We start from the raw sequence: 25,483 nt of genomic DNA, 5'->3' as shown, positions 1-25,483 counted from the left end.
GATGCAGTGCAGCTTCGAGATGTCTTCGCGATTGCCGTCCAATCGACGGGAGCGATTCTTGCGAAAGGCTTTGCCCGGGGTCCTCGGAGTAGACGGCTGAGCTTGCGCGTCGTCACGATGGTCAGATGAACCTCCTTGGGTGTTCGCTGCTGCGCTCTGCTGAGCGACGGAGAAAGACATAACTTGATAATTAGCTGGAATGAGACTGGTCGAATCGAGGGATTTCCCAGTGCGTCCACCAGTGTTGTAGATACGGTCTTACGAAATGAGAATGAGCTGAGATAGAATCCTTCGTCGACGAGTCCTCGAGTCGAATGGGCGATAGGGCCGCTGAAGAGGTAGCGTGTATAGTAGCGCGTAGCTTACTATGCTTACTTCAACCTGTAAACAGAGCTAATCTTGTCCACTTAGAACGGCGTTAGATCACACTTAGACGCTGAGAGCGCGGGTACGTTGGATGGTAAAAAGGCTGAATTACGAGGCTCCCAGAGCCTGTCCTTATATACATCTCGAGATACAAGCACTAGAGGCTTCTACACAAGTTGAGAGATCAGACAGAAAGGTCACAGAAAGGTCGAACAAGAAGGAGAAAGGACGAGAGGGATGAAGGAATCAAATAGAACGTACTCGAAACAAGTCGAAGTGACCGTACGTATCGAGACTAAGCTAACCTAGTGTCTATCGTAACGTAATCCACAACAATTGCTGCATACTATGCCACCACGATTGGCGAAGAGGAGCGCTTCAAGGTAAGAGTTATTTCGTTGGTGCTTCATCAATCAATAAGTGACATTGGTCACCTTCTACTGTTACAGCTCCTAGACGCGGTATACGAGAGCGGGTGTACCAACTGGGATACCGCCGACGCGTACGGGGATAGCGAGATTTCCATTGGCAAATGGTGCGAGGTCCCCAGGCTCCATCGCATAATGCATATCTGACAGCGACGACCAGGTTTAAGAAGACGGGCAAGCGCAGCGAGATCTTCCTCGCTACGAAATTCGGCCTGGCTGCTGACATCCCAGACCGTATGGTTTGTGGCGACCCTGAATACGTCCCGAAGGCACTCGATAAGTCCCTCGAGCGGCTCGGCGTGGACTACGTCGACCTCTGGTACCTTCATCGGTATGCATCACTCTTCAGCCATATCATGTCGTGTTGAGGACTTTGCTTCTAAGGGCCGACCAGACCGTGCCTATCGAATTGACCGTCCAGGCGATGGCCGAGCAAGTAAAGTGAGTGCCTCCGCATACCTCCTTGATACCGCATTAACACAAAGTCCCCCATTTAAGGGCTGGCAAGGTCAAGTACATCGGCCTGTCCGAGGTATCCTCCGCGACCCTGCGCCGGGCACATGCGGTGCATCCCATCTCGGCCCTGCAGATCGAGTACTCGCCGTTCTCGCTCGAAATCGAGGACGAGAAGATCAGGTTGTTGAAGACCGCGCGCGAGCTAGGCGTCACCGTCGTTGCATACTCGCCTCTCGGCCGCGGCCTCCTCACTGGCCAAATCGTACGTGAACCTGCGCACGCCCAGAGATGCGATGGTTAGTACTGATCACAAGTTGCACAGCGGTCCCCGTCGGACCTGAAGGAGGGCGACATGCGTCTCTGGCTGCCCCGCTTCTCGCAGGAGAACTTCCCGAAGATCCTCCGCATCGTCGACGGCATTCAGGCGATCGCGAAGAAGTACAACGCAACGGCTGGGCAGGTCACACTCGCGTGGCTGCTCGCTCAGGGCGACGACATCATCCCGATTCCGGGCACTTCTCGCATCCCTGTGCGTGTTTAGCCTTCAGTTATCGGCCGCGCTCATGAACTTCACCACTCAATACTCATTGCCCTGTAGAATGCGAAGGAGAACCTGGGCGCGCTCAAGTTGAAGCTCGCGCAGACGGACATCGACGAAATTCGTAAACTCGCACTTGCCGCTCACAATACGATCGGCGACAGGTACGCGGGGGCGTGGCAGGACATCACCCTCGCGGATACGCCTCCCCTGAAGGAATGAACAGTGAGGAGTTAGACCTTCAACAAGCTATAGTTGACATGTATAGAGAATTCCTGCAATGGGGTTGTATGTCCTGAATTAATATCACTCACGCACGGCGTTCCGTCAGAGGTATCTAGTCCGGAAGGGGAGTCGTGACTGTTGTGCGTTGAACACTCTGCCAGTCGTGCTTCGGACTCTTCGGACTAATGGAGACGCTGGAGGGCCCGGGGCCACTGAACGTCATATTTCTCAGCATCGAGGAGTTCCGGAGGTAATTCCGTCGGCGCCAGCATCCTCCGTGCAGTAGACAAGGCACGCACACTTGAGGCGTTTAGTAGAGCCCGGCGACGGGTTCTCCCATATTGTACCCCCCTCTGACGTTCATTTTGCATCGCTACCACTAGGTGAGGGTCGTCCCACATCCGTGACGGGTCAGTAGCACCATGGAGAGCTCTGGGAGAACCTGGTCATCCCCTCTGCATCGGGCCGAATGCTTTCGTAGGTGACCATGTCTAACTGACAATGCTATTATGGCGGTTTGTCGGAACCACCTAGGCGAGGATGGCGATGCACGCCAAACGGCTTGCGGATGAACCCATCCGAAGCGAAACCGCAGTACCTGGAGAAGGACGGGAGTATTTTTCAGCCGCAGTGAGGTTTCGCTGAGATCTCCAGATCAACGGGAAACTGACCTGGTTCACTCAATGCGGTTGGTTCCAGACAGTAGCCCCTCAACGCATGGATTACTATAGGACAGTCAGTGTCTGGCTGCTCCCGTAGAGATAGGAGCATCGGGTAGTTTCCCGGTCAGGGAGTGGGGGTATCTGTGGGACTGGCACAATGTGCTCTGCGGGGCATTGCCATGGGGCGCCGAGGTCGCGCCGCGTGGTTCACCACCGAGGCTAAGCGAGTCGAGAGTCGCGCCCTGTGGTCTCCTATCATGACAGAAGACGTCCAATGTCAAGTGCGACCTCAGTGATCGTCGGTCACGTTTGAATATTAATTATCTTACACAGTTATATCGCAAGACACTTCGCTCTGTGCTGCATGCAGACGGCAACCGCGAACGCGAATCAGATGCTGCGGATGTGCGCTTTGAGGCTCAGAGAGCAAGGAGACAGCGCCGATGTCCAATTACACCGCGCACAATTTACTCCTGCAATTCGCTACGACGGATGCGGTTAGCGGGCGGTTACATGACGAATAAGCAGGCGTACGATGGGACCACGGGCCTCGGGCACTCGGTGTAGCTACGCGTCGAGACTCGAGATCACCCATCACACCCTATTCCACCGACGTCGTTTTCCTCCTTGGCACGACTGTGAGGCACACCAGTACCGACCGTCGGGGGCACCGCCGGAATTCCGCAGGCCCCAAAGACACTTCTCGCGCATTACGAGCTCGAGACGTCCTCGACCAGCCCGATCCTACTCACTGGTGCTGTCCTCCGCACAACGCCGAGGGGGCGGTAACAGGCACACTGGTGCGTCAATTGGGCGCAAGAGAAAAGCCCCGGGGCGGACCTGAGTGAGCAAACGGATGGTTAATTACGCAGGAATAATGGCGAGCCCCCGACGTTCTGGGTCGCTGCGGGCGGAGGAGGGATATCGATGCCGGCGGAAGCGGTGGACGAGCTAGAGCGCCTTCCTTTCGGAAGGTGATGGGAGGCACATCTTATCAGATAAAACGCGGTCGATCCCCAATCAAGCGCCGTCAACAGGTTCATGCGGCAGATAACGTTCACCCTCTCGCGGCTCCACCGTCCTCGCCTCGACGTCCTCGACCCTCCCCATTATTTTCGCCCGGAGAATGCACAGCGCGGTGCCTGCATAATGTCTACAAATATGAGTGGGGCTGCGGGCGTGTTTCCGCGCACTCCGCGCCCTCCCCGACGCCAATACGCCCCGAAATGAGCGACTTCGCCGTTCCTCAGGCTATTGCTGCCTCTACCAGCGGCCTCGCTGCTGCCGTAGCTTCCGTCGCGGTTAGCCCCGCCTTGCGCACACTTACAGAGTCCGCGCACATCGGAAATGTCGTGGCGAGGGATTATATCCTCATTCGCAAGAAGGATGTACGTCATCATGTGTTCCATCCTCCTTGCCAAACAGCTGCTCATCCATTACCTGTCGCAGCCGATGCCGCAGAGGTCGTACTGGGGCATATTTGCTCTGATGGGCCTAGCGACTGCCATTAACGTTGGCTTCGTTGCATGGGCTACGTACCGCCGCTACCAGGTCCGCTCGAAGAAGGACATTCCGGCGTCCCCGCGGCCCTCCGGACGACTCTCGATACGCCGTCTTCCCCACGCCATCCTCTCGGCTTCTCGTATCTGGGGATTCCGGCTGCGTATCCCGTACGTCGAGATGACCCTGGTCGAGTTCTCCCTCAGTATGATGTATATGGCTGGATGCTTGGCCTTCACCTTCTGCCCCAGTGAGTCTCCCTGCTCGATGATACCGTTCGCAGTTAACCAGTATGACAGATGACACCCTGAAGCCCATGGTCAACCTCCTACCAAAGTACTGGGGGGCCAAGGCCGGTCTGTTAGGTGCGGCTCAGATGCCGGTGGCCGTTTTCCTTGCCTTGAAGAACAATCCGGTCACATGTGAGCAATCATTCACCGTGTTGATATTCACCCATCTCAAACATTAGTACAGGGCTTACAGGAATCGGACATGAGAAGGTACCCGCTGCTGATTTTCGGTCGATATTCCTGCCGCTAACACGCCCGTAGCTCATTTTGATGCATCGTGTCGTCTCTCGGTGCATCTTCGTCCTGACATGGCTTCACTTCGTTGGCGAGTACTACCGATCGTGAGTAACAGCGCTATCGATTTCTTCGGGTTCTGACATCATGAATAGACCTGTGAAACTGCTGAGCGCGGGTTGGAAAGTGGCGGGCTTGGTCGGAGGCGTCGCACAGACGATCACCACCATCTTCGGCATCAAGCAGATCCGCCACGCCTATTACGAGCTTTTCTATTCTAGCCATGTCGTCCTCATTCTGTGAGCTTAAACTAGTCCTTTGCCCCCACATGTCCGCGTCCTAACTCATGCCGACAGGCTCTTTATCATCACTATACACGTCCACTGCATCCCCATGGAGTGCGAACAATACGTCTGGCCCTGCTACGTCATCTGGGGCTTCGACCGCCTCTTCCGCGGCTCGCGCTACGTCCTCTTCAACCTTATCCTGCGTCCGAAGAACCGCAAGGCGCTCATCGAGGATATCGGCTCGGATGGTCTCCGCGTCACGCTCAAGCGCAGGATCCCCGGCGGCTGGAAGGCCGGCCAGCACGTCTTCCTCGCGTTCCCCAGGCTCGGCATCCAGTCGCACCCCTTCACGATTGGCAGCATCTATGAGAAAGAGGAGAATGGCGACGAGGCCAAGATGATCTTCATCATCCGCGCGATGGGCGGGCAGACGCGCGAGCTCATGAAACGCGCGATGCCCACGGGGACATGCGAGCTGAACGCACTCTTTGATGGGCCGTACGGCCACCCTGAGGACATCCGCGCGTTCACGACGTGTATCTTCATCGCGGGCGGCACTGGTGTTACTTACACTATTGCCCGCATGCACCAGCTGTTCAAGTGCGTACTTCGCTGACCTCAACATCATTGTGTACTGACAATCCGCAGGGATATCCATGCTTCGGACGCTCGTGCGACGCGCGTCGTTTTCGTTTGGGCTGTCCGCACCGAGGGTAAGGTTGATTTTACGCATCAGCACGCGCTCAACTCACCCAATTACCTCTCCCAGAGGAATACAACTGGGTCGCGTCGTACATCCACAGGATTGCTGCCCTTGCCCCTCCGTCTGTTTCCCTCGCCGTCGACATCTACCTCACCGGCGGTGCCCGCACGGGCCAAGCGCTACCGGAGCTCGAGAAAGACTTCGACATCGAAAAGGACACTATCGTTACCTCCGCTTCCACGCCCACGCGCACCCGTTCCAACACCTCCGGTGGGGAGTGCAGCAACGAGAAGATCGAGTCGGGCGTGAATACGCCCCCCACCGCTGTCGATGGCGTCTTCGTGTTCCACCGCCCGGGGGTTTCACGGAAAGACGGGCGGCCCGACGTGCGGAAGATCTTGGAGGAAGAGATCACCGTTTCCGAAGGCGCAGTCGCGGTAGATGGTCAGTCCTTGCAGCGCTTTCCTTGGCGGGCCTTGAGCACTGACGCCGCCCGCCGCCGCAGTATCTGGTCCCGACGGCCTCGTCAGCACCGTGCGCTCCGCGCTCTCGGAGCCGTTCACCGGGCCTATCGCAACGATGCGCGGCACGCCCACCGTGCTGCTCAGCGTCGAGCAGTTCCGGATGTGAACGCCTACTGGCAGGCATGGTTTTTTTTTCTCCTTCTCACGACTCGAGGGTGCGCCGACGTGCCGGACACGACGCAAAAGGCTTCTGGCCACTAGATATATGCATATTTCGCGGAATATGCGACATGACTCACGATACGACGGCTACTGTATCATAGATCAGTACTGTGGGCCAGAGAGAGCTCTGATACATCATAGATTGTTTTGTCGGGATAATAGAACCCCACACAATGTAGCATTTTATTCAGTGAGCTCGTAGTCCGCTTCTATCACGGCCACCCGTACGCGTGATCAGTTGTTCGCTCTTCCGACCGCTACCTTGCGCGGTGCAGCCGCCGTTGTACACAACTGTCTGTATATTGTTCGAAGTGATTGTTCCAGTAGCACTACGTCTATTACTATTTACCTTGATATTATCGATTACAACAATACTGTCTCCCCACGTAGGATTTCAAGACAACCACAGCGCCACTGCCAGTGTCTGCCACAGCAGCGACCATGGGGGGGCCGTCCCTTATAGGCTAAGGTATAACAAGCGCCCAATGCCACGAGTCTACTGAGCGGGGGCGGGATCGGCGCTCTGTCTTGTTTAGGCAATCGGTGTTCCGCATTCGGTGACGTTGAAGTCGAACATCAAGAGACAAACAACGCGGTCGCGGGCGCACGTGAACTTTGTTACAACAAATTAAGGTTTGGATTCGATCGCGTCTTGGTGGCACCGCCGACATATATAAGCCTTCTTCCTTGCCCTTGGTCCGCCAGTTAACCCCATCTTCACCACTGCGTCAAACACCACCATGTTCACAACGCTCATCTCCATCTTTCTCTCAGTCTTCGGCGCCTTGCGTGCCGCCCCCCTCTACTATTCTCGCATCCTGACTCTTGGCAACACAGTCTGGGCTGGCTTGGGTGACCGCACAGCAACCATCGACACCCTCCCCGGCATCATCCCCAGCACACCCGTCTTCCGCCTGCCGCCTTCCCCTGTCGTGCCCACCCTACCAGCCGGAACACTTCCTCAATGCCTCGGCCCTTCGCTGGTGTTACTCCTTGCTGTCCTCACGACTACATTTGTCTTCTCTGGCGTCATATGGCGCCTGAGAGCCTTCTCACTAGCTCTCGGCGACCACGACACACACTTCATGCACGCCGGTGACCTCGAGAAGCATACCATCATCGACTTCTCGGGAGTCACCTACAACGGCCGCATGACCACGTCGGATGTCGACTTGGCAGGCTTCTTCGCGGGCTCCGCGGACACCCTGAGCACACATCTGGACCCCTCGCTGCCAGTCACCGATGCGCCGCGCGGCTGTGCGACGCCGACTATCCCACACGAGACCCCGGCGGCTCCCTCTTGCGCAGCCGAGCGCCCCACACTCACCGAGTCCTCGAAGACGACTTCCGGCTCTCCATCCGTCACACCGACGTCTGTCCTGCCGCCACCGACAGCTGTCAACCCCACCACCGTGCCCGTCGAACCCGCCACAGCAATCGAGGAACACCACGACGACGGGTGGGATACGTGGACAAACCATCGACGTCGACGACCACCCAGGCTTCAAGCGCCACCTTCCGCGAGAGCCTGGCGCGTTCGGTCCCTGTCCGTTTACGCGACCTCGCGCACATCGCACCGGCCCATCTCAGGCAGATTGGCCGCGTCCACCGCGCCGACTTCCGTCGCTCCATCCCCTCGCCGCTCGTCCGTAGCGGCGCCTCGTCCTACGCAGACCACCGCACGTAGCATAGGATCTCAGAACAGGTTTTCGGTTCTTGAGGTGTTCGAAGTGGAAGGGTGAGTGCAGATCAGGAAGGGGATTCGGCGTTGGCCACGCCGGCTTCTCTTCCTGCCCTGGACTTGCTCGCTCTCAGGGCGAGTTGGAACTTGGCCAGTTCCAATTCGCCCGACGAGACACTTCTCCACATCTCCATTACACTATACTTATTCACACTCTACGCACCATTCACACTAAGCACTGTATATTTATTTCCACATCATAGTCTTCTGTTTACGACCTGATCTTCTCTCATGTATGACTTATTTCTGACTCATAATGACATCGACCCGATTATCTCCTTACCTCGCGCTTGATTCTAAAATTGCTCGCCCAAGCTTCGAAGACCGTGTCCGAGTCTCAAATTATCTTAATATTGCTGCAGCAACTCGATCCTTCGCATAATTCTCGAAGACCGACAAGTTGAGTCTAGGGCTCGGGACGAGTCTGAGAGTTGCATCAGTCCTTACCGCAGCGCCTTATCCTAGTTCCGCTTCCGCGAGTACACGTCATGGCTCCTATGTATTGTCTCCAGCCGCACATAGTTGGTACAGTACAACGACTCCCCGTTGCGTGTGTATCCTTGAACATGCCTGAGTGGCGCGTCTTGTTCTACAGCTGGTGGCGTGCGGCATCGGGACTTGCCGTGCACTTTTAGCCATATGCGGCAAGTGTTGTAGGCTGTTGTACTTCGCCAAGGCTCGGGCCAGTGCGCGCCTAAATCTTAACCGTCAGCCACCACCATCCACCCACCTCCGCCGTCATCGACGCGCCCGCCAACCCCTTCGACGCGCAGAGTCTACGCGCCCAGCCTCCCTATCTGCTCACGACACGACATGGACAACGATGAATCTTCCGACATCCTCGGAGGACGCCTCCAGGTCTCACCTCCGGGTCCTGCTGTCTGGGCCGATCCTGGGCGCATTACTCTGTTGCTTGGGTTTGCGACCGTCGTCGCGCTAGCGTGGGTGCGTTTAGGACCCCATTTTAGGCAGTGGAGGGAGACACGATATCGAAAGTGAGTAGCGTGCTGCTTTTGGTCGCGGCGGGCGCCATATTCAACCGTGGACTGTAATTAGGGCAATGCGTCGCCGCCACGGCATTCCCGACGACGACCATCGGCCCTTCAATGTTGCATACGCTGCCGCTCTGCAGGCGAGGAAGGGTCAGGAAGGAAAGAGCCGGAACGCTACTCAGCAAAACCCACAAGGTGTCTCTGTGGAAGATGGCTCCCAGTTCCCACCAACGATAGACGCCCCGACTGGTGAGTATTGCGTATTCGCTACGGCTTCCTACTCATACGAGTCGTTTCTTGCAGTTCATCAAGATTTTGCTCCCTTACCTCCCCCGGTAGTATCTCATTCTGGATACCAGAACGGCCACGCATCATCTGCAGGTTACAACACTGAGGCTAACAGGTACGCCACTCCTTTCCGTTTAGCCACAACCGTCCGTCTTACAACGTATCCCAAGACACTATACGCCATCTTACCAGGATGTCGCTGGACCATCAACTTCACACCGTGTCCCACTCTCCCAAGTATCCAACAACTCGCATGTACCTAGTACTTCGGCTGTGCACACAGCCCGACCCACCACCGGAAGACAGAGCATAGCCACGCGGACAGTTCACGGCAAACACGCTCTTGATGACGAAACGGACGCTGAACCGGAGACGCTGGCCAAGAAGTCTCGTGTAGATGGCGAAGAACTCATCGACGGCGAAGAGGAACGCGAGTGGCGCGAGGATGGAGACGACATGGAGGTCGACTCCGCCGTGCCGCATGGGAAACGTGGTGCCAAGCGGATGGCCAGCCCGGACGACGATGAAGGGCTCGCGCAGTCGCGCGCGGAACGACGTGACAAAAGGGCCCGCAAAGTCTCCTTGGACAAGTCGGCGGATGCGCCCGACGACGAGATGGACGAAGACGAGTTGGAAGACGACCTCGAATACATCCATGACGTCGCCCGAGGAAAGAAGCGGGACCGTGCGGAGGCCGGTTCCACGTTCGGCGGCGATGACTCGCTCATCGACGAGGACGAGAAACCTCACAGGCGCAGGCGCAGGCGAGTGGTCTCGAACAGGGTCTCGCAGTCATCATCGCGTGGACAGAAGCGCGTCCGCGATCTCGATTCGGTCGACAGCGACGACTCGGAAGCTGAAAGGCCAAAACGAGAGTACACGCGGAAGAAACGTGGTAAACGGTCTGACGAAGAGATCGTACCACTTTCGAACGACCCTCTGTGCGGTGGAAGGCGTATTGGCGAAGAATGGGAGGCGAATGGCGTCCACTTCAAGGTGGGCCCCAATGGCCAGAGACTCAGGCAAGAGCTGGTCAAGAAGTCTAGGACTCGGTTCCCGATGGTGAGTTCATAATCGATTCGTTCTGTCGAAATCATCATCTGACTGTCTTCCAGCCGAGTGATTCTCAACATCCGGACCGCCGTGCGAACGTTGACGTCTATGTAGAGACATGGCTCACGGAAGAGGAATACCAGTCTGCGAAGGAGCGGCATGAGCTTGCGTGGCAAGATGCGCCCCCCACTCCCCCGGAACCCCAGACACCCGGTGATGTTCCCGTAAGAACTTCATTGATTAGCCACTATGATGCGTATTGACACTTGTTTGGATCTAGGACTCGCCTTCGAAGCTTGGCAAGAACCTCCTTTGGTCTTCTATGGCATCGAGAGAGAGTCCGGGACGGCGGGGGCCTCTCAGGCAATCCGTCGCTACCAACGTGGGTCTGCGCTTGAGCATGCTCGCACCTGCGCCTGTATCCTCGAACCTTCGCATATCCTCGGTATATCAGGCGCCTGCTTCCCCCGCTGCCGACAGCCCCAAAGTCCATAAGTCGAAGTCTTACTCGAAGTGGGAGAAGCAAGACCTGGAGGCTGCCGCTATGTCTAAGATCAGGGAAAAACAACAGCTGCAGCGACAACTGAAGACTGCGCCGGCCGCCGCAGCACCACCTTCGAACCTGTTCAGTGCGCCGTCGGCCACACCTGCGGCGCCTAAACCTGTGGAGAAACCGGCCCAACCGCCGATGCCATCGTTCGGTTTCCCGCCCGCCCCGACATCTGCCCCGACTAGCAAACCTGCTGCGGAGCCTCCCAAACTGAACATCCCTGGTTCTACGCCCGCTGCTACGCCCAGCAATCAGCCTAAGCCTGTTACGCCCTCATTCCCCTTCCCTGCGTCGTCGGGCAGTGCTCCCTCGGCAGCATCCACCAAGCCGCCCTCGACCTCCGTTCCCAATTTCTTCTCAAAGCCGGCGGTCCCTGGGCCTACTGCCGCAGCACCCACCCCTCCCGCCAGCGGCATTCCTAGCTTCTTCGCCAAGCCTCCCCAGAATAGTACCCCTACTAGTGCACCGGCCCCCACTCCTGCAACTGCCCCCAAGTCTACTTTCTCCTTTGCACCGACTCCCTCTTCCGCTCCCCAGGGCACGCAGCCGCCGACGAATAGCGCACAGGCCGCGAAGCCAGAAGAGCCGAAGCAGGCCCCTGGCGCTTCGTTGTTGTCCCGCCTCGGAATGGGCCCACCGCCAGCTGCCCAGGGGCCCTCCCCGTCGGCGTTCGGTTTCGGAAAGCCTGCGCCCCCACCAGCTTCATCCGCGTCGAACCCAGCAGCGACTGCCTCCCCCTTCGGAGCTCCTACGAACGGCACGAGTAGCTCCGATTCTGCTCCGAAGTTCAGCTTTGGGGCGCCTCCGAAGCCGGCCAGTTCTGCACCTCCGCCTGCACCCGCGACGAATGGGACCTCAGCGGAAGCTACATCAAACCCGAAGTTTAGCTTCGGTGTGAACAACGCTCCCGCGCAGCCCGCTGCGCCTGCTCCCAGTGCGCCCGCTCCAAGCCCATTCCAGAACAGCGCGACCAACGCTTCGAGCGCCCCGAAATCGGCGTTTGGCTTTGGCAGCTCGAGTACGCCTACTTCAAGTCCGTTCGGCGGTTCTTCGAACACTGCTGCGAGTTCCACGCCGTTCGGTGCGCCCTCGGGGACCAACTCGTCGGCCGCTAACTCCTCGCCCTTCGGTGGACCATCAGCGGGTTCGTCTACGCCAACGTCGAACCCCTCGCCTTTCGGAGCACCCGCGAACGGATCGGCGAAGCCCTCCGAAGCACCTAAGTCGGCGTTCTCGTTCGGGAACAACACGGCGTCGTCCGCAAGTACGCCTATGTTTGGCGGCGCGGGCGCGCAGAATCCGACTACGCCGAAGACAGATGTACCGGGTTTGAAGCCTTCCTTCTCGTTTGCGTCGTCGTCTACGCCGGCATTCGGAGGATCTTCATCTACCCCTACCTTCGGCGGGTCGTCGACCACCTCTGCGTTCGGCGGGCCGTCGTCCACCTCTGCGTTTGGCGGGTCGTCATCTACCCCCACGTTCGGTGCGCCTTCGTCTACCCCCACCTTTGGCGCAACAAGCACGCCCGCCGGGGCTCCCGCATCCAAGGCCTCGTTCTCCTTCGCCAACGCCGCGGGCTCCACACCTGCCGCGAACAAGACGGAGAGCAAGCCCACCCTCTCATTCAACTTCGGCGCGCCCAGCAGTACTAGCAACAACGGCACCGCGCCTTCGGCACCTGCACCCTCCGCATTCGGCTTCGGGGCGCAGCCGTCGTCAACCACCCCGGCGACGCCTGCCGCGTCCTCGCCGTTCGGCGCTCCCCCGGCCCAGTCGGGCGCGAGTGCGTTTGGCTTCGGCGCGCCGTCGTCAGGATCATTCTCGTTTGGCTCCAACGCAGGACCTGGACAGAACACGCAAAAGTAGTTACATAGGCTCCGCCATGCACCTTCCTTTCACGTATGCCTTCCGCTCAACCCTCCTTGCACATACTAAGCAGTACAGTATTGTTGAGATTCTACACGCGTAAATATGTATATGTAGTTACGCTGCATTGTAAACAAACCAGTCATGCACAACATATTCTCAATCGTCCGATTCGAGTTGGTTGTGGTCCTTGTGGAAGAGAAGCTCGGAGTTGGTGCGCCTAGCGGAGATGCACGTGAAAGACTCGGAGGTGGCTGACGGGCGAGGCCATCTCGATCAGAGCTTTCCCCACACCAGCTCACTTCCGAGGTGCATCCAATACGGATGCAGCATCGGCCTACTCATTGCACGGCGACACTGGCTAAATCTCAACCTTGAAACGCTGTGCGATACGTATACCAAGCTGGCTTGCGACGAAGTCCGAACCTAGTCTCAGTCTGCTGTTTCCATTCTACACTGGGGCAACCATCGTCGCACTATACTCACACTCTTTTCATCATCTTTTTGAAGACTGTGGGTCTGCCTTGGACGATGTTGTCTACAAATCCTATGGCGACGCCCCGGCCGTTGCCTCCGGCGAAGACTCGCAAGTCGAGTGCCTTGCACTACTCTACGCTTGCCCCACCTCCGCCCTATGCCCCCTCTCTGTCTGAGCTGTCCTTGGACTCTCCGTCACCAAATGGCGCGCTCCCCGACGCTACCGCGCCGATTGACGAGTGGATGGACGAGAAATCACGGGAGGAACTCTCCGGGCTGCTTCTCAAGGCGGATGGGATCATCAAGACCCGTGAAACAGGTGTGCATTAACGTTCCTGCCTGTGTCCGCGTGAGTTCACCCTGCTGTCTCAGAATTGAGCTATACTTCGGCTCTGGTCAAGAGCCTGTACGACGACAATGTCGCGCTCAAGACCAAGCACGAGACCCTTCTCGCGCGACTCCCGGCCATGTCCCCTTCACCCTCGACCCCCACTTCCCCGCGTCTCAGGTCGCCCAGCTCTTCGTTGTCTCCCTTCCCCGGAATTATGTTCCCCTCGTCCTCCGAAGACTCGTTGCAACCCTTGCCCCCGGCCGCTCGTCTTCGCCACACGCGCAGGATATCCGTGACCCCCGGAGACCTAGCCCATCTGTCCGACCAGAACGCGGAGCTCCTTGACAAACTCGAGAGGCTCGAGTCCGAGTCCACGAAGGCGGACGAGGCGGGGAAACGCAAGTTGCGCAAGCTCGAGCAGGAGATCCAGACGCTCCGAGACGAGCTAGACAAGACACATGCGCGCGGTGCGGAGTTGGAGGAGCAGGCTAAGGCTGCTATCAACGCCGCGCAGATACAGCAGCGCAGGGAAGAGCGTCAGGCATGGGTGCGATCCCTGAAGGACAAATCTGCGTCTGGCTCCGACTTGTCCGGTGCCGAAATCAAGGACTTTGCGCCCCCTGCTGAGCTACCTCGGTTCGCTGCCCATACGCTCTCATATGGACCAGCGCCAGGGGACCCCTCGGACGCGTCCGGTGATCTGTCCGATGCCTCCTTCGAGCCCCCCTCCTTTGACGAGGATATTCTTGAAGACGGCTCAGCCGGCCACGACTCGTATATCTCAACTCCCCCCACCTCAACCCGCGACCCGCCGCAGATGGAGACCGAGTACGCCATCGTCTCGCAGCTCCTGCTCAAAATCCGTGAACTGGAAGAAACCAACGCCCAAATTAAGGAGCAACAGAGCATCACGGAGGAGCACATGCGCGCCGCCCGGTGGGATGTCGACAGCATTAACCGCATGTATGACTGTCTGGACGTAGCCGACATCGACATCGAGGACCCGGAGGAAGAGGAACAGCCTATGCGTGGGTCCCGGATACCCTCCGGCGGCACCATTAAGTTCAGCAGCCTGCGCAGGACGTTGCAAGGCGACATGAGCAGGTTGTTAATGGACGACGCGTCGGATAGCTTCGTCGGTGGTATCTCCAAGGAGATGCAGAGCACCGTCCGCAAGAGTATCGGGGGCCACCGAGGAGCCCCAGGACACAAAGCGCGGAAGTCAATAGCCGGGCTTTTCGACATAGAGCCAGAGCGGGAGCGCGGCTATGCAGCGTTCAGAGTATCCCCAGGCTTGCATGCGAATCACCGATCCGTAGACCTCGCCGACACTTCTATATGGTCAGCTGCGGCGACGGACGGTGTTGCTCCTCCCTCCCCATCCTTCAGCGCGTTGCAGACTCCCCTGGACGGGCCACATACCGGGCGGACCTTGGGCAGCGAGCTTGGAAGCGAGTTTGGCGACGATTGGCCGGAACGAGGCTTCAACCATCACCTCCGCACCACCAGCCTGTACTCGCTCGCGGGTCTCAATCTCACGCAGTCGACCCCGGGCTCCCCAGTCGAATCCCCGCCCGCTCCGCCATCCATTGTCTTCCCAACTCCACCCGAAGACCACCGAGAAGAGTACACGGCGGGCCCCTCCACCCCACCACGATCCCAGGCGCTGCAGCTCACAGTAGAGCCTCCGACTCCAACGCCGGAGCGGTTACGTTCTCCTGGGGCGACACGACAGATCCGCCTCTCGCAAACGATGCGCGCGCGGACGAACCGCTGGGTCGAGGGCCGCTTCCAGCAAGAATCCCTGCGGGATAATGTTCTGCGCAGGCGGCAGTCGACCTCCAGGCAGACGAGCACAAGTACCGCCAAGGGGAAGGCGCGCGCCGCCCCCGGCTCAGACGCCACCGCGACCTTGGACGAGACGTTCGACGACGCGGTCGCGCAGATCCGGCGCGTGCGCAGCCGCGCGAGTCTCGCCACGCTCGGATTCTCCGCACCCCTCGCCCTCCCAGACCCGCGCGAGACGGGGGAGGACGAGACAGCAGAGGAGGCGGAACGGTCGGTCGAGCTACGGCGGCTGTCGCAGGAGGAGGCCGCGGCAGTCGTGGACCCGGCGAAGCGCGAGGGCTTCGTCGGGTTTGTGCTCGAGGCGTGGCTGTGGCTGCAGTTCGCGATCGTGGTCATGCTCTTCCTGTGGGCGATGGCGAAGCGCGGGCCGAAGGTCGTGCTCGAGGCGGAGCGGCGGAGTGCACAGCGCGGCGGAGCAGGGCTCCAGTAATCATTGGGGAGGACTCACGGAAGGATGCATACCACGCTCATTTACATCTAGTACCGTACAGTCGCAATAGTCGTTGTATCAGCATGTATGCGTACCATCTCACCACACACTTGACTCTCGTTATTGGACTATAATATTTCCTTCTTGGCACGGAACTGAACTACTGGCAGCGGGAAAGCATATTACAACAGCTAGTACAAGATAAAGAGCTAAAATCCGGAAAGCGGGAGACGGGAGACATGACTGGAACAGGAGAAGAAAAATCCCATGGATGCATCACTTGCCGACAGCCTTCTCGAGCCACGCCAGCAGCGCCCTGTTCAGCTTCTCGGGCTGCTCAAGCTGCACCCAGTGCCCGGTGTCGAACGTCTCCACGGTGGCCTTCGTGCAGAACTGCCGCACGATCAGCGCGGACGGCTCCGCGAGGCACACGTGGTCGCGCGCGCACGCCGCGAAGTACACCGGGTGGTCGAGCCGCATCCATTCGGGCTTCACGGCTGCGCGCGTGCTGCATGAGTTAGCCGGCCGGGGAGGCAGCTGGAAATGGGCGCACCTTTGTCGTCCTCGGACATGAGGCCGGAGGAGAAGACCTTGAACCAGTTGAGCGCGGGGCCGAGGCCCGTCTTGCCCCACTCCGCTAGCATGCGGGCTTTCTCCTGTAGAACACACAACTGTTAGTGTAGCTACACATCGTTATTCACAGTGATACTGACATCCGGAGTGATGTACGGCGCCAAGGGCGCCTTCTTGTTGGCCAGCAGCCACGCCTTGAGAGGGCCGGGGGGCGAAAGCACAGTCTTCCAGAGGCCGGGGTCAGCAGCGTACCAGATGCTCTGCATAGACTCGAGCTGCAGCGTCGCGATGCGTCAGCGACAGCCCCCAGAACGAAGGGCGCTACAGACGTACGTGCGCGTTCACGATGTCCTTTGCATGGTCCTCGGCCAGGAAGCTGCAGATGCATCAGGATCTGCCCGCCGCGCTGAACGAACGCGGGTACACACAGCCAGTACCCGAACAGCTCGGCCTTGAAGTGCTTCACGTTGTGCTCGATCGCGTCCTTTATCTGGAAGCCGGCGAGCGAGGGGTAGTACCCGCCCGACAGGAACGCGAAGCCGGCGAACCGTTCCCGGTAGTACGACGCCAGGCGCGAGGTCACGATAGAGCCCCTGCGAGTCCATCGGTACCCCAACGCAGCGCAGCACGCAAGGAAACGCACCAGTCATGCCCGACCGCCACCGCGCGCCCAACCTTGGCCTGCCCGAGGATGTCGACGAGGTCCGCACAGATGCTGCTCGGGGCGTAGTACTTGAGGTGCGCCGGCTTGTCGGACCCCCCATGCCCGAGGAGGTCGGGCGCGACGACGCCGTAGCCGGCGCGGAGGAAGAACGCGACCTGGTGGCGCCAGTCGTGCGCGGTCGACGGGAAGCCGTGCACGAAGAGCAGGGTGAGCTTGGACGCGTCGCGCGGCGGGGCGACGAAGGTGTGGTAGGTGTGTCCGGACCGGGCGCGGATGTCTTTGTACGAGCGGGCGTCCATGGTGTCTTTGGCGTGTGATTGCATTGTGCAGTATGCTGGTGCAGAGGAGTCAGAATGGAGAGCGGAGAGCGGCGCAGGTAGAGGTGGAAGTAGGTGATGAGTGTGGCTTGGAGAGGGAGCAGAGTATTTAAGGGAGGAGGTCCTTTGTCCTTAGCCACCAGGGCGGTACGCGTGTTAAGCCACAGATAGTGCCATGCAGGGGGGACTAGCGCCAGGTCATGCAGACAAAGAGGTTTGAGCGAAAGGACACAACGTTCGAAGCCCGCGCTGATGAGGCGTGTCGCCGCGAACCGAGTGGCGTGAGTGTAGAGCACATCGAGGAGGGCATAAAGTCAGCCTGCCGAGTGGCAGCTGTAAGTGAGAAATAAGTCGCGGTGGTAGTCCATGGCTAGCAAGCAGTAGGGCCCCAGAGGAACTGCACTTAGGTCAGATAGCTGGTGACGGGGTCCAGTCATACGGCAGAGGATGTTGACGAAGAGCTGTCCCTTACGGCTGTATGTAGGGTCACTACGCACGAATTCTGTTATTGCCCAGTAGTCCCGCCTCATTTACCCCGCGCAGATGGACACGCACCTTTTAAACATAGGTATCATCATATTATGAACTGCCTAGCAGCCTTGGCTGACCAGGTCGACGACTGGCAAGCAGGAGAGATGACAGCAGTGTCTTGCCAAGACGACCATTTGCTCTGGTCTCGTCTTGCAATCATCCCAGCACATAGTTGCGGCACAGCAGCCAAGATCGCTGCACATGGCCGACGAGGTTGGCAAATTTGGCAACGGGTGCAATATCGAGCAGTGGATGGGCGTAGCAAACTCCGAGTCGGACCTCGGGCGACAGAGGGAACGTTCTCCGGCGTCTATGTCGCGCAGGTCTAAACCCGATATGGCAGGTACGAACGCAGACGACAGACGACAGGCGCGTGACGTCATCCCTCTCATCACCGTGTTCCCTGCGTACCCGCAGGACTCCGTCTCCCTCGTCTTCGATATCTAATTCACTTTAGGGTAGGAGCACGCCAAGAATAGCACGCTGCCTCTGCACGATGCATCCACGCCTACGGTCAACCTTGCTTTGCGTCTCTCCCCCACTCCACGACCAGACATGAAGGTGCGCGACGCGACCAGCAGGCGTCGAAATCGTACTCATCGCCTTCTATCAGCTTGTCTCGAAGGAAGAGCTGGACGCTCAGCAGCGCGCGACCATCGTCGGCGGGCTCAAGGGCTTTTTCGGCGGCCTCGCGTTTGCTCTCCCTGTGTCATACGCCCTTCACCGCAAGTGGCCGTACTATCGCGCCCTCCCGCCGTCTCTCAAGGCCTTCGGTGTCGTTCTCGTCGCGGTCCCGTCCTTTGCAATCTCTGCAGAGCATGCGGGTCAACGTTTCGAAGAGGCACGCTGGTAAGCATTTCTTGCAAGTCTGAACCATCCATTCATCAACGCATCATGGCACAGGACTGGCGCGGGCAAAGTTGAGCTAGACACCGTACAGGCGCGGCAGAAGGCGCGATGGGAGCGCATGACTATCGCACAGAAGTTCAGCGACTTCGCCCGGCGACACGAATACGGAATCATTCTCACCAGCTGGGCGGCGGCACTCACAGGCTCGTTCACCTACATCATGCGCGACCCGTACGTGCGCGCTTCGTGGGAGTGGGATGTGCAGTGTATTGACGTTATGTATTCTTGCAGTTATCAGTCCGTTCCTCAGAAGGTTTGCCGCACAGCTTCGAATCCCGAGGATCAGGTCATTCTAATAATACGGCGCAGATCGTCCAGGCCCGTATGTGGGCACAAGGGCTCACCATTGGCATCATAATCGCCGCGGGTGTCTTGACGCACTCTCAACGCGCCAAAGCGTACGACGAGGAAGAGGACCATCGTTTCCGGCACGTCGTAAGTGTTTATTCATATGCGCGAACGCACCCTGGACTGCTGGGGGTTTACATCACACGCGTATAGGCACCCGATCACTCGTGGAAAGACATCCTTGATCAAGAAGAGAAGGAGCTGGCCGCGCTGCAGAAGAAGCCACCCACGCGCCCGACGTGAGCAACGCTGCGTGTGCGTGTGTACCTTTTGCTCTGCGTGTTTAGGGTGAGGTCGGGCGTTCGGCTTTTAATACCAAGTATCCCGGCTGATATTTGGTCGTGCGCAGGCTGTACTCTATATGTAGACTTGCGTTACCAACCACCCACTTGATACAATCAGGCTGTGGGCCCGGGCGTGGCTAGATCACATCCCATCTACGATGCGGGTTTTAGCGTCAGTGTTGGACCATCGGGCGGTATGTAAGCGGGAATAGTCTCAATGTTACCCCATGTATTTCATTTGGGGCAGCTGGGACCGGGCCCCGGGCGCGCAGGTTCTCCGCGGGGTTTTCGGGGGAAGCTATAGGGCGTGTGCACATACAGTAGACGTATGAATGTATATGTATACGCAGTTCTCTCTGCTGACTTACACTAGTGGATGGCGAACGACGCACGAAAGATGGGTATGGAGGGTTCCTGGATGGATTGCTAAGAGCTGCGAGCCACATGTCAATTTTCTAGGAAGGAGTTCGGCCGTAGATGGGGGACACGCGCAGGGCGGCGCGCATACAGTCAGACATTTTGGAAGTCGTCCGATAGAGACGCGGCCGAGGAGCCGGGGATTGGGCGAACCCACCATGCCCCGGCCCCCTTTCCGTTCCAGTCCGCGTCATCCGTTCCGCGTCCGCCGCCGACTTCTAAGCAGCCCTCCTCCGTTTCTCTTTTTACAGTCCGAACATCCCTCCTTGCCTCCTCCGCCCACCTCCTACGCCCCCGGCCCCTGTACATCCCCCGCCACTCCCCCGCTCCTTGCCCCCAACCACCAGACGCCACCCGGACGCCTGAGATCGCACCGGAGCGCGCGCGCACCTTGAACGGCCGCAGAACTCAAACTATCTCGCGCAGGAGACGACGTCATGACGCACTGCTACACCAGGTGAGTACGCGCTCGCAGCAGCTATCAATCACGGAAGGACCGCCCGCGCGTCGTACGAGCGCATCGCGCAGGTCGCGCCGCAGTCCTGCACGGTCCTCAACAGAACGGGCGGACAAGAATAGGCGCGCGCCTGTGACCGCGTTCGTCAGTGACTGCCGTGTTGCCGACGCAAGCATCCCTTCCACCCACTCTCGCTTGCCCTCCTGCCCCCACCTTCGTTTTCGCTCCCACTCCACTCCTCGCCCGTCTCCCACCGACACACACTCCTCGTCTTCCTTCCACTCAACGCCGACACAGTCGAGTCGTCTGCTGACACACATGTCGCTCTTCAGGTCTCTTTCTCTTGCCGGCTCCCTAGCCGGCGCAGTATGGAATCTTGCCTTCGCGCTCCGCCTCCTCGCCCTCTCGCGCTCCCTTGGTGGCGAGAACGAGTCTGAGTGGGAGAGCGCCATCGACGTCCGGGCGGTCGACAGCGTCCGCCTCGTCTGGGGCCTGCTCTTCGTCTACTTCGCTGCTGCGTCAGCGTCATGTTTCATCGGATTTGTAGGGCTGGCTAAGGTAAGCCCTTGTTCACCCGGACTCTGCTCCGGGCCCTTCAATACACTTCGTCACACGTAATTCTGACGCCCTCCCTCCCTCTCTCTCGATCTCGGTTCTGCCCCCGCTCATCTCGGATGCAATAGCATGTCCGGCTGTTCGTGCGTATCTATCGCGACTACTCAATCGCGGACTTTGTGTTCGTCACGCTCGCAACACTGGGCGTGAGCTACACGACGTTCAGCTCGTCGACCGTGCGCTCGACGGTGTGCGAGGAGCTCTCGAGCCACCCCGAGCTGATGCGCGACATGGGCGAGATGGGCCTCTCGCTGGAGAACTGCGAGCAGTGGTTTGAGCGTGCGGTCGTGGCCGTGCTCGGGGTCATGTTTATTCTCATCGTCGTACGAGTGAGTGTCCCGCCTTCCTCGGCGTGATGACGGGGTGCTGATGACTGATTGTGCCTCCCCCATCCGCTGCGGTCCATCCTGCCATCCATGATCCACAGCTGCACATCGTCATTGCGCTGTCGCAATACTACCGCCACATTGGCCCGAAGGCCCACCACGGCCTGAGGCCCATCAAGACGGACATGCCGATGCAGCGCATCTACCTCGTCAACACGCCCTCCGCGTCCTCCCCGCCGTCGTCAAGCCACGGCCGCTCACACCACTTCACGTCCGCCAAGGACGTCACGGTGTACGCGACCGTGCCCGTGGGGAGCATGACGGAGGAGGACGCCCGGAATATGCACGCCACGGAGGCCTGGATCGCACCCGGCACTGCGGCGCCGCGCACACACCGGCATTCGCACTCGCACTCGCACATCCACTCGCACTCGCGCTCGCACAGGCATTCGCACTCCCTGTCCGGCCGGGCGGCCGACTCGTCACGGCAGGCGGCGGCGCCCACGGACGACGAGAAGGCGGCGTTCTTGGCATGAGACGGACACCCTCGCCCCGGACTCTGTCGGCACTTCTCTTCGCAGAAGCGTGCGGATGTAGGCGCGCGCGGACGGGAGGGGGGTGTCGAGGACCACGACCACGACCATCGCCGAAGGAGCGCGTTGGCACGCCCCAGTTTCCGGTTCTTTTGTTATGCATGTGTATTTGAGCTTGTTCTAGTACGTATACATTATAGCCCTGACTAGGTGCCGCACCCACTCCGTCATTGCGCAGCTTCTCGGTGCGCGTTTTCTCCGCATACGAGTTCCCCCTCTTCTCCTCCCTCCTACCCCCACCCGTCCCCGGGCTGCGATCGCGCTTGTGGCAGCCTGCGTTGCTGCTGCGACTGTTGTGGCCGGGCCTTCCTCTCCTTGAATCCAAATTCTTTTCACATTGTCTGACGGCTGTACTGTGGACACCGGGGCCTGTACATGGACACACGGTTGGCCTGGTTACGTACGCCCGTTGTATGCATACCTTCTCGACGCCCGCTCGACGAGCGAGGATCCCATCGTATCCAGAGTGGTGTGGTGTGGCGGTTCTTGAACGATCGAGGTACGTTGGAACGAGCCTGAGGAGTGGGAGTGTGGGAGACAGGGCTCGGACGTGTGCTACGTGTGCAGGCTTGCGTGCAAGCTCATAAACCTACTTAGCATGACAGCGACAGACGCATGCATTGAAGTCTCAAATTCTACATCTGTTCGTACAAGATCTCGGGCGAACGGTGAAAACGGGCACTCGAGTTACAGGGGCTGTTATGAAGAAAACAAACGCGGCTCCGGGTTCGTGTGTGAGATGTGATGGGATGAGCTTCATTCTCGAGAAATACCTATAGCGAGGAGCTTCGGCGAACGCGCGATTGGCACTGTACTAGTAGCAAGATCATGGCAGGCTCCTGGTGTGTTTTGTTCAGCGAACTAACCACGAGAGGATCCTGCTGGTCTAGTGCTGGTGGGCCAGCACTGTAGTCTGTAGCGTCGGATGCGATATCCAGCATCACATCTATCCCGTCCTCGTCTTGGCACGGCGTCGGTATGCGCGGCAGCCTCGGACGGGTTTCCTGCATCAATCTGCGAGCATCAAGTCGTTCCAGTGGACGAACCACGACCCCAGCAAAAAGGACAGCGCTCACTTCGCAATAGCGTTGACTTCCTTGTAGAGCTCGAGCGGGCTTGGGATGATGTCGGCCGTGAGATGGTCGGTAAGCTCGAGCCAGAGGTCGACTAAGGGAAGCCGTTCTGCTGTCGGGCCATGGGCGAGACAGAGAATGCCCTTGCACAACAGAGCCTGAGCCTCCATGTCCGCTTCAGAAGTGTCGGGCTGTGAAACGTCACTGTCGCCGCTGCCAGGAGAGGGAAGATTAACGCGTGGAGGACGCGAGTCACCAGATGCAGAAGGACGCAAGTGTTGGGACGAGGAACAGACTGCAGCGGTTCTCTTGCTTTCTGCGCCGTCTTGAGCGGGACGCTGCGCTGAACGTCCTCCCCAAAACGACGCTTCATGACGACGTGCTGCATCACCTCGACCTGCACTGCGTTGTCTTCGTCAAACAGGTCGGCCTTCCGACGTAGGCGGACAGTCGTCATGTTCTCGAGCCAGTGGTAGCAATCGTCGAACGGGAACGGCGTGATGCACTGCACGAGCGCGCGTATCCCGGGATGGCTGGTGTTGGGATATATGGCACGACCATGTCGAGTGTGTATCTCTTCGTAAGGCTGGGAGGACGCAGCGTGGTGCCGACGAGGGCGATTGCGAAACGGAACTAGAGATTGATTATGAAGGGCATGTCTAGGCTCTGGAACAAGTCAGGAAGTGTATACTAGGTCACTGAACACTTGGACACACCGTATGGAGGTAAACGGGATATTTCTTGGCCATCAGTTCTAGTTCGTTCGCTTTTGTGATAGCAGCAGGACTATTGAAGTGCTCGACCATGGCCACTGGGTTAAGGCGGATCACAGCATATTGATATAGAGCAGGCCATATTTCCTTCATGATGCAAAAGTTTGCGAAAGGTCGCGCTACCCTATATCTGAGGCACGGTCAGATGAAAGGCATTCCTATAGGGGTATACACATCGAATTTTGATCTTTGGGTTATTTCGCGCCACTTTGTCTTGCGGACGCTACTTGAGCGTATGGCGGGCGGGCCCGCTGGGGAGTCTCATGTTGGCCTATTCTGGTTCGCTAGAGCCAGGGGACTACGAACAGCTACATTTGCTGCCGAGCGGACGCGTGTGCGTGCGCACGCAATCTATCGGAGAAGGAGTGGGCCCGATGAAGGCCTGCTTCTGAACTTCACGCTCTACCTCCGGCGATTGAGATGCTCCCTGCAGGTGATAGCGAGCCTCTCTGACGTAGGTGCGCGTCACCGGCCGGAAGGTAGATCGTGGGTTCGTCTCCGGGGATTGTAGGGGTGCCGGAAAGCCAGCGACGGCAGCTGGTGCGTGCGGATTGGTGGGCTGCGGGGAGCGGGCGACCTAGGGACTGGGCCAGAACCCGGGGCGCAATACAAATCGCCACATGCGGGCCTGGGCCTTGCCTCTGGTCGCGCGTGTCAGCTATATATGGGGGAGGGCCATCTGTCGGAAGGGACGTACGATGAGAAATTTCTGCGTGGGCAGAGACGGACGGGTGCAGGGCGGGGTTTGCGCTCAGATTGGCCTTGTTGTTGGAGATAGGCGGCGAGAGGTTAGGTGGGCGCCGAGTAGTAGCTGAGCTCGGGGGGACGCGCACTCAGGGAAGATCGCGGTCGTCTGCGCATGCGTACGCAGCAAGGGCGGGGCCTGGCCACAGATTTTCCAAATTGAAGGGGTGGGAGGAACGAGTATCCATATGCGGACGTGCGGGAAGTGCCGGGGCAGCTTTGGGAGGCGAAGGTCGAGGGGGCAGCACATGCGCCGCACACAGCAGAATGCGATTATCCACAGATCATCCGGCGAAAGAGATGTGCGGCGAGGGGCATGTGCACGTGCTCGACGGCTAAAATGTGCGTAAGAGGGGGAGGAGGAGGTCTGGCCGGGACGGGGATACAGCGCGATTCCAAGGACCCGACCAATTTGGTCTCTGAATTGGTCCGAAGCGCCCGCCCCTAACGATCAAAGTCAACCCTAGAATCAGGTTACGAGACCAAATGTACCGCACGTGATCCTTCTAGGTATTCCCCCGCGAAGTTGCGGACGGCCTCGATGGGCACACACCAGCCCCATGCACTCGGAAGAATATAAATTACATTAAATTAGACGTTTTTAACGTACTGGAGGGGTTTTAGACATGTTCAGAAGGAATACGCTTGTGGTACAGCATGTATACTTGACCAGGAAGAGCTAAAGTTACTCTATGTGCATACATTCGCGGCGGCGCGCCGCCGCGAACCTCCAAAAAAGCCAGAGGATATCTCTTGTAAATTTTGGGCACTTTGAAACGACTTTGAGCGATGTTCGAGCACATAAACACCGTCCACCTCGTCCTCCGCTTCGCGGGTAGTCATAATATAAGCGCCCATATCCGTACAGTGCGGCGGCGTGAGCCGCCGCGAAGCTCTCGCAAATCCAA

General features: G+C 58.7%; 8 protein-coding genes across 8 annotated transcripts; 6 read left to right on the top strand and 2 right to left on the bottom strand.

Moving 5' to 3' along the window:
• Positions 1-603: 603 nt before the first annotated feature.
• Positions 604-2,098, top strand: TRAVEDRAFT_56680 (Aldo/keto reductase; the record flags this gene model as incomplete). The annotated part of the gene is made up of 8 exons (XM_008036967.1): positions 604-652; positions 736-749; positions 816-901; positions 955-1,125; positions 1,179-1,235; positions 1,293-1,512; positions 1,573-1,779; positions 1,849-2,098. The coding sequence occupies 8 exons, from the start codon at positions 604-606 to the stop codon at positions 2,008-2,010; spliced, it is 966 nt and encodes a 321-aa protein (XP_008035158.1). The 3' UTR covers positions 2,011-2,098.
• A 2,029-nt stretch (positions 2,099-4,127) lies between these two features.
• On the top strand, positions 4,128-6,319 carry TRAVEDRAFT_162444 (uncharacterized protein; the record flags this gene model as incomplete). Its single annotated transcript, XM_008037163.1, has 9 exons — positions 4,128-4,425; positions 4,475-4,597; positions 4,650-4,675; positions 4,727-4,806; positions 4,855-4,998; positions 5,056-5,586; positions 5,635-5,699; positions 5,756-6,133; positions 6,195-6,319. The coding sequence occupies 9 exons, from the start codon at positions 4,128-4,130 to the stop codon at positions 6,317-6,319; spliced, it is 1,770 nt and encodes a 589-aa protein (XP_008035354.1).
• A 796-nt stretch (positions 6,320-7,115) lies between these two features.
• Positions 7,116-8,062, top strand: TRAVEDRAFT_44161 (uncharacterized protein; the record flags this gene model as incomplete). The annotated part of the gene is made up of 2 exons (XM_008036802.1): positions 7,116-7,834; positions 7,885-8,062. The coding sequence occupies 2 exons, from the start codon at positions 7,116-7,118 to the stop codon at positions 8,060-8,062; spliced, it is 897 nt and encodes a 298-aa protein (XP_008034993.1).
• An 867-nt stretch (positions 8,063-8,929) lies between these two features.
• Positions 8,930-16,102, top strand: TRAVEDRAFT_63157 (uncharacterized protein). Its single transcript, XM_008037162.1, has 10 exons — positions 8,930-9,061; positions 9,085-9,111; positions 9,173-9,357; positions 9,412-9,511; positions 9,567-10,458; positions 10,512-10,673; positions 10,730-12,782; positions 13,008-13,079; positions 13,269-13,661; positions 13,715-16,102. The coding sequence occupies exons 3-10, from the start codon at positions 9,177-9,179 to the stop codon at positions 15,949-15,951; spliced, it is 6,090 nt and encodes a 2,029-aa protein (XP_008035353.1). The 5' UTR covers positions 8,930-9,061; positions 9,085-9,111; positions 9,173-9,176; the 3' UTR covers positions 15,952-16,102.
• Positions 16,103-16,227: 125 nt separating this feature from the next.
• On the bottom strand, positions 16,228-17,487 carry TRAVEDRAFT_116461 (alpha/beta-hydrolase; the record flags this gene model as incomplete). The annotated part of the gene is made up of 6 exons (XM_008037161.1): positions 16,228-16,448; positions 16,505-16,607; positions 16,665-16,799; positions 16,858-16,900; positions 16,953-17,117; positions 17,168-17,487. 6 exons carry the CDS (start codon positions 17,485-17,487, stop codon positions 16,228-16,230), a joined length of 987 nt encoding a protein of 328 aa, XP_008035352.1.
• Positions 17,488-18,472: 985 nt separating this feature from the next.
• On the top strand, positions 18,473-19,891 carry TRAVEDRAFT_26973 (uncharacterized protein). The gene is made up of 7 exons (XM_008036590.1): positions 18,473-18,597; positions 18,650-18,885; positions 18,940-19,116; positions 19,177-19,198; positions 19,255-19,380; positions 19,447-19,581; positions 19,643-19,891. The coding sequence occupies exons 1-6, from the start codon at positions 18,592-18,594 to the stop codon at positions 19,534-19,536; spliced, it is 657 nt and encodes a 218-aa protein (XP_008034781.1). The 5' UTR covers positions 18,473-18,591; the 3' UTR covers positions 19,537-19,581; positions 19,643-19,891.
• A 405-nt stretch (positions 19,892-20,296) lies between these two features.
• On the top strand, positions 20,297-22,439 carry TRAVEDRAFT_162435 (uncharacterized protein). Its single transcript, XM_008037160.1, has 4 exons — positions 20,297-20,451; positions 20,784-21,009; positions 21,135-21,395; positions 21,494-22,439. Exons 1-4 carry the CDS (start codon positions 20,432-20,434, stop codon positions 21,926-21,928), a joined length of 942 nt encoding a protein of 313 aa, XP_008035351.1. The 5' UTR covers positions 20,297-20,431; the 3' UTR covers positions 21,929-22,439.
• Positions 22,440-23,057: 618 nt separating this feature from the next.
• On the bottom strand, positions 23,058-23,864 carry TRAVEDRAFT_44156 (uncharacterized protein; the record flags this gene model as incomplete). Its single annotated transcript, XM_008036801.1, has 3 exons — positions 23,058-23,249; positions 23,315-23,722; positions 23,775-23,864. 3 exons carry the CDS (start codon positions 23,862-23,864, stop codon positions 23,058-23,060), a joined length of 690 nt encoding a protein of 229 aa, XP_008034992.1.
• Between the last annotated feature and the right edge of the window lie 1,619 nt (positions 23,865-25,483).

This window comes from Trametes versicolor (genome assembly GCF_000271585.1).
Source record: "Trametes versicolor FP-101664 SS1 unplaced genomic scaffold TRAVEscaffold_3, whole genome shotgun sequence".
In the NCBI taxonomy this organism is placed as follows: Eukaryota; Fungi; Basidiomycota; class Agaricomycetes; order Polyporales; family Polyporaceae; genus Trametes; species Trametes versicolor.
The sequence above is the reverse complement of the archived record's forward strand: the minus strand, read 5'-3'. Positions and strand labels throughout refer to the sequence as shown.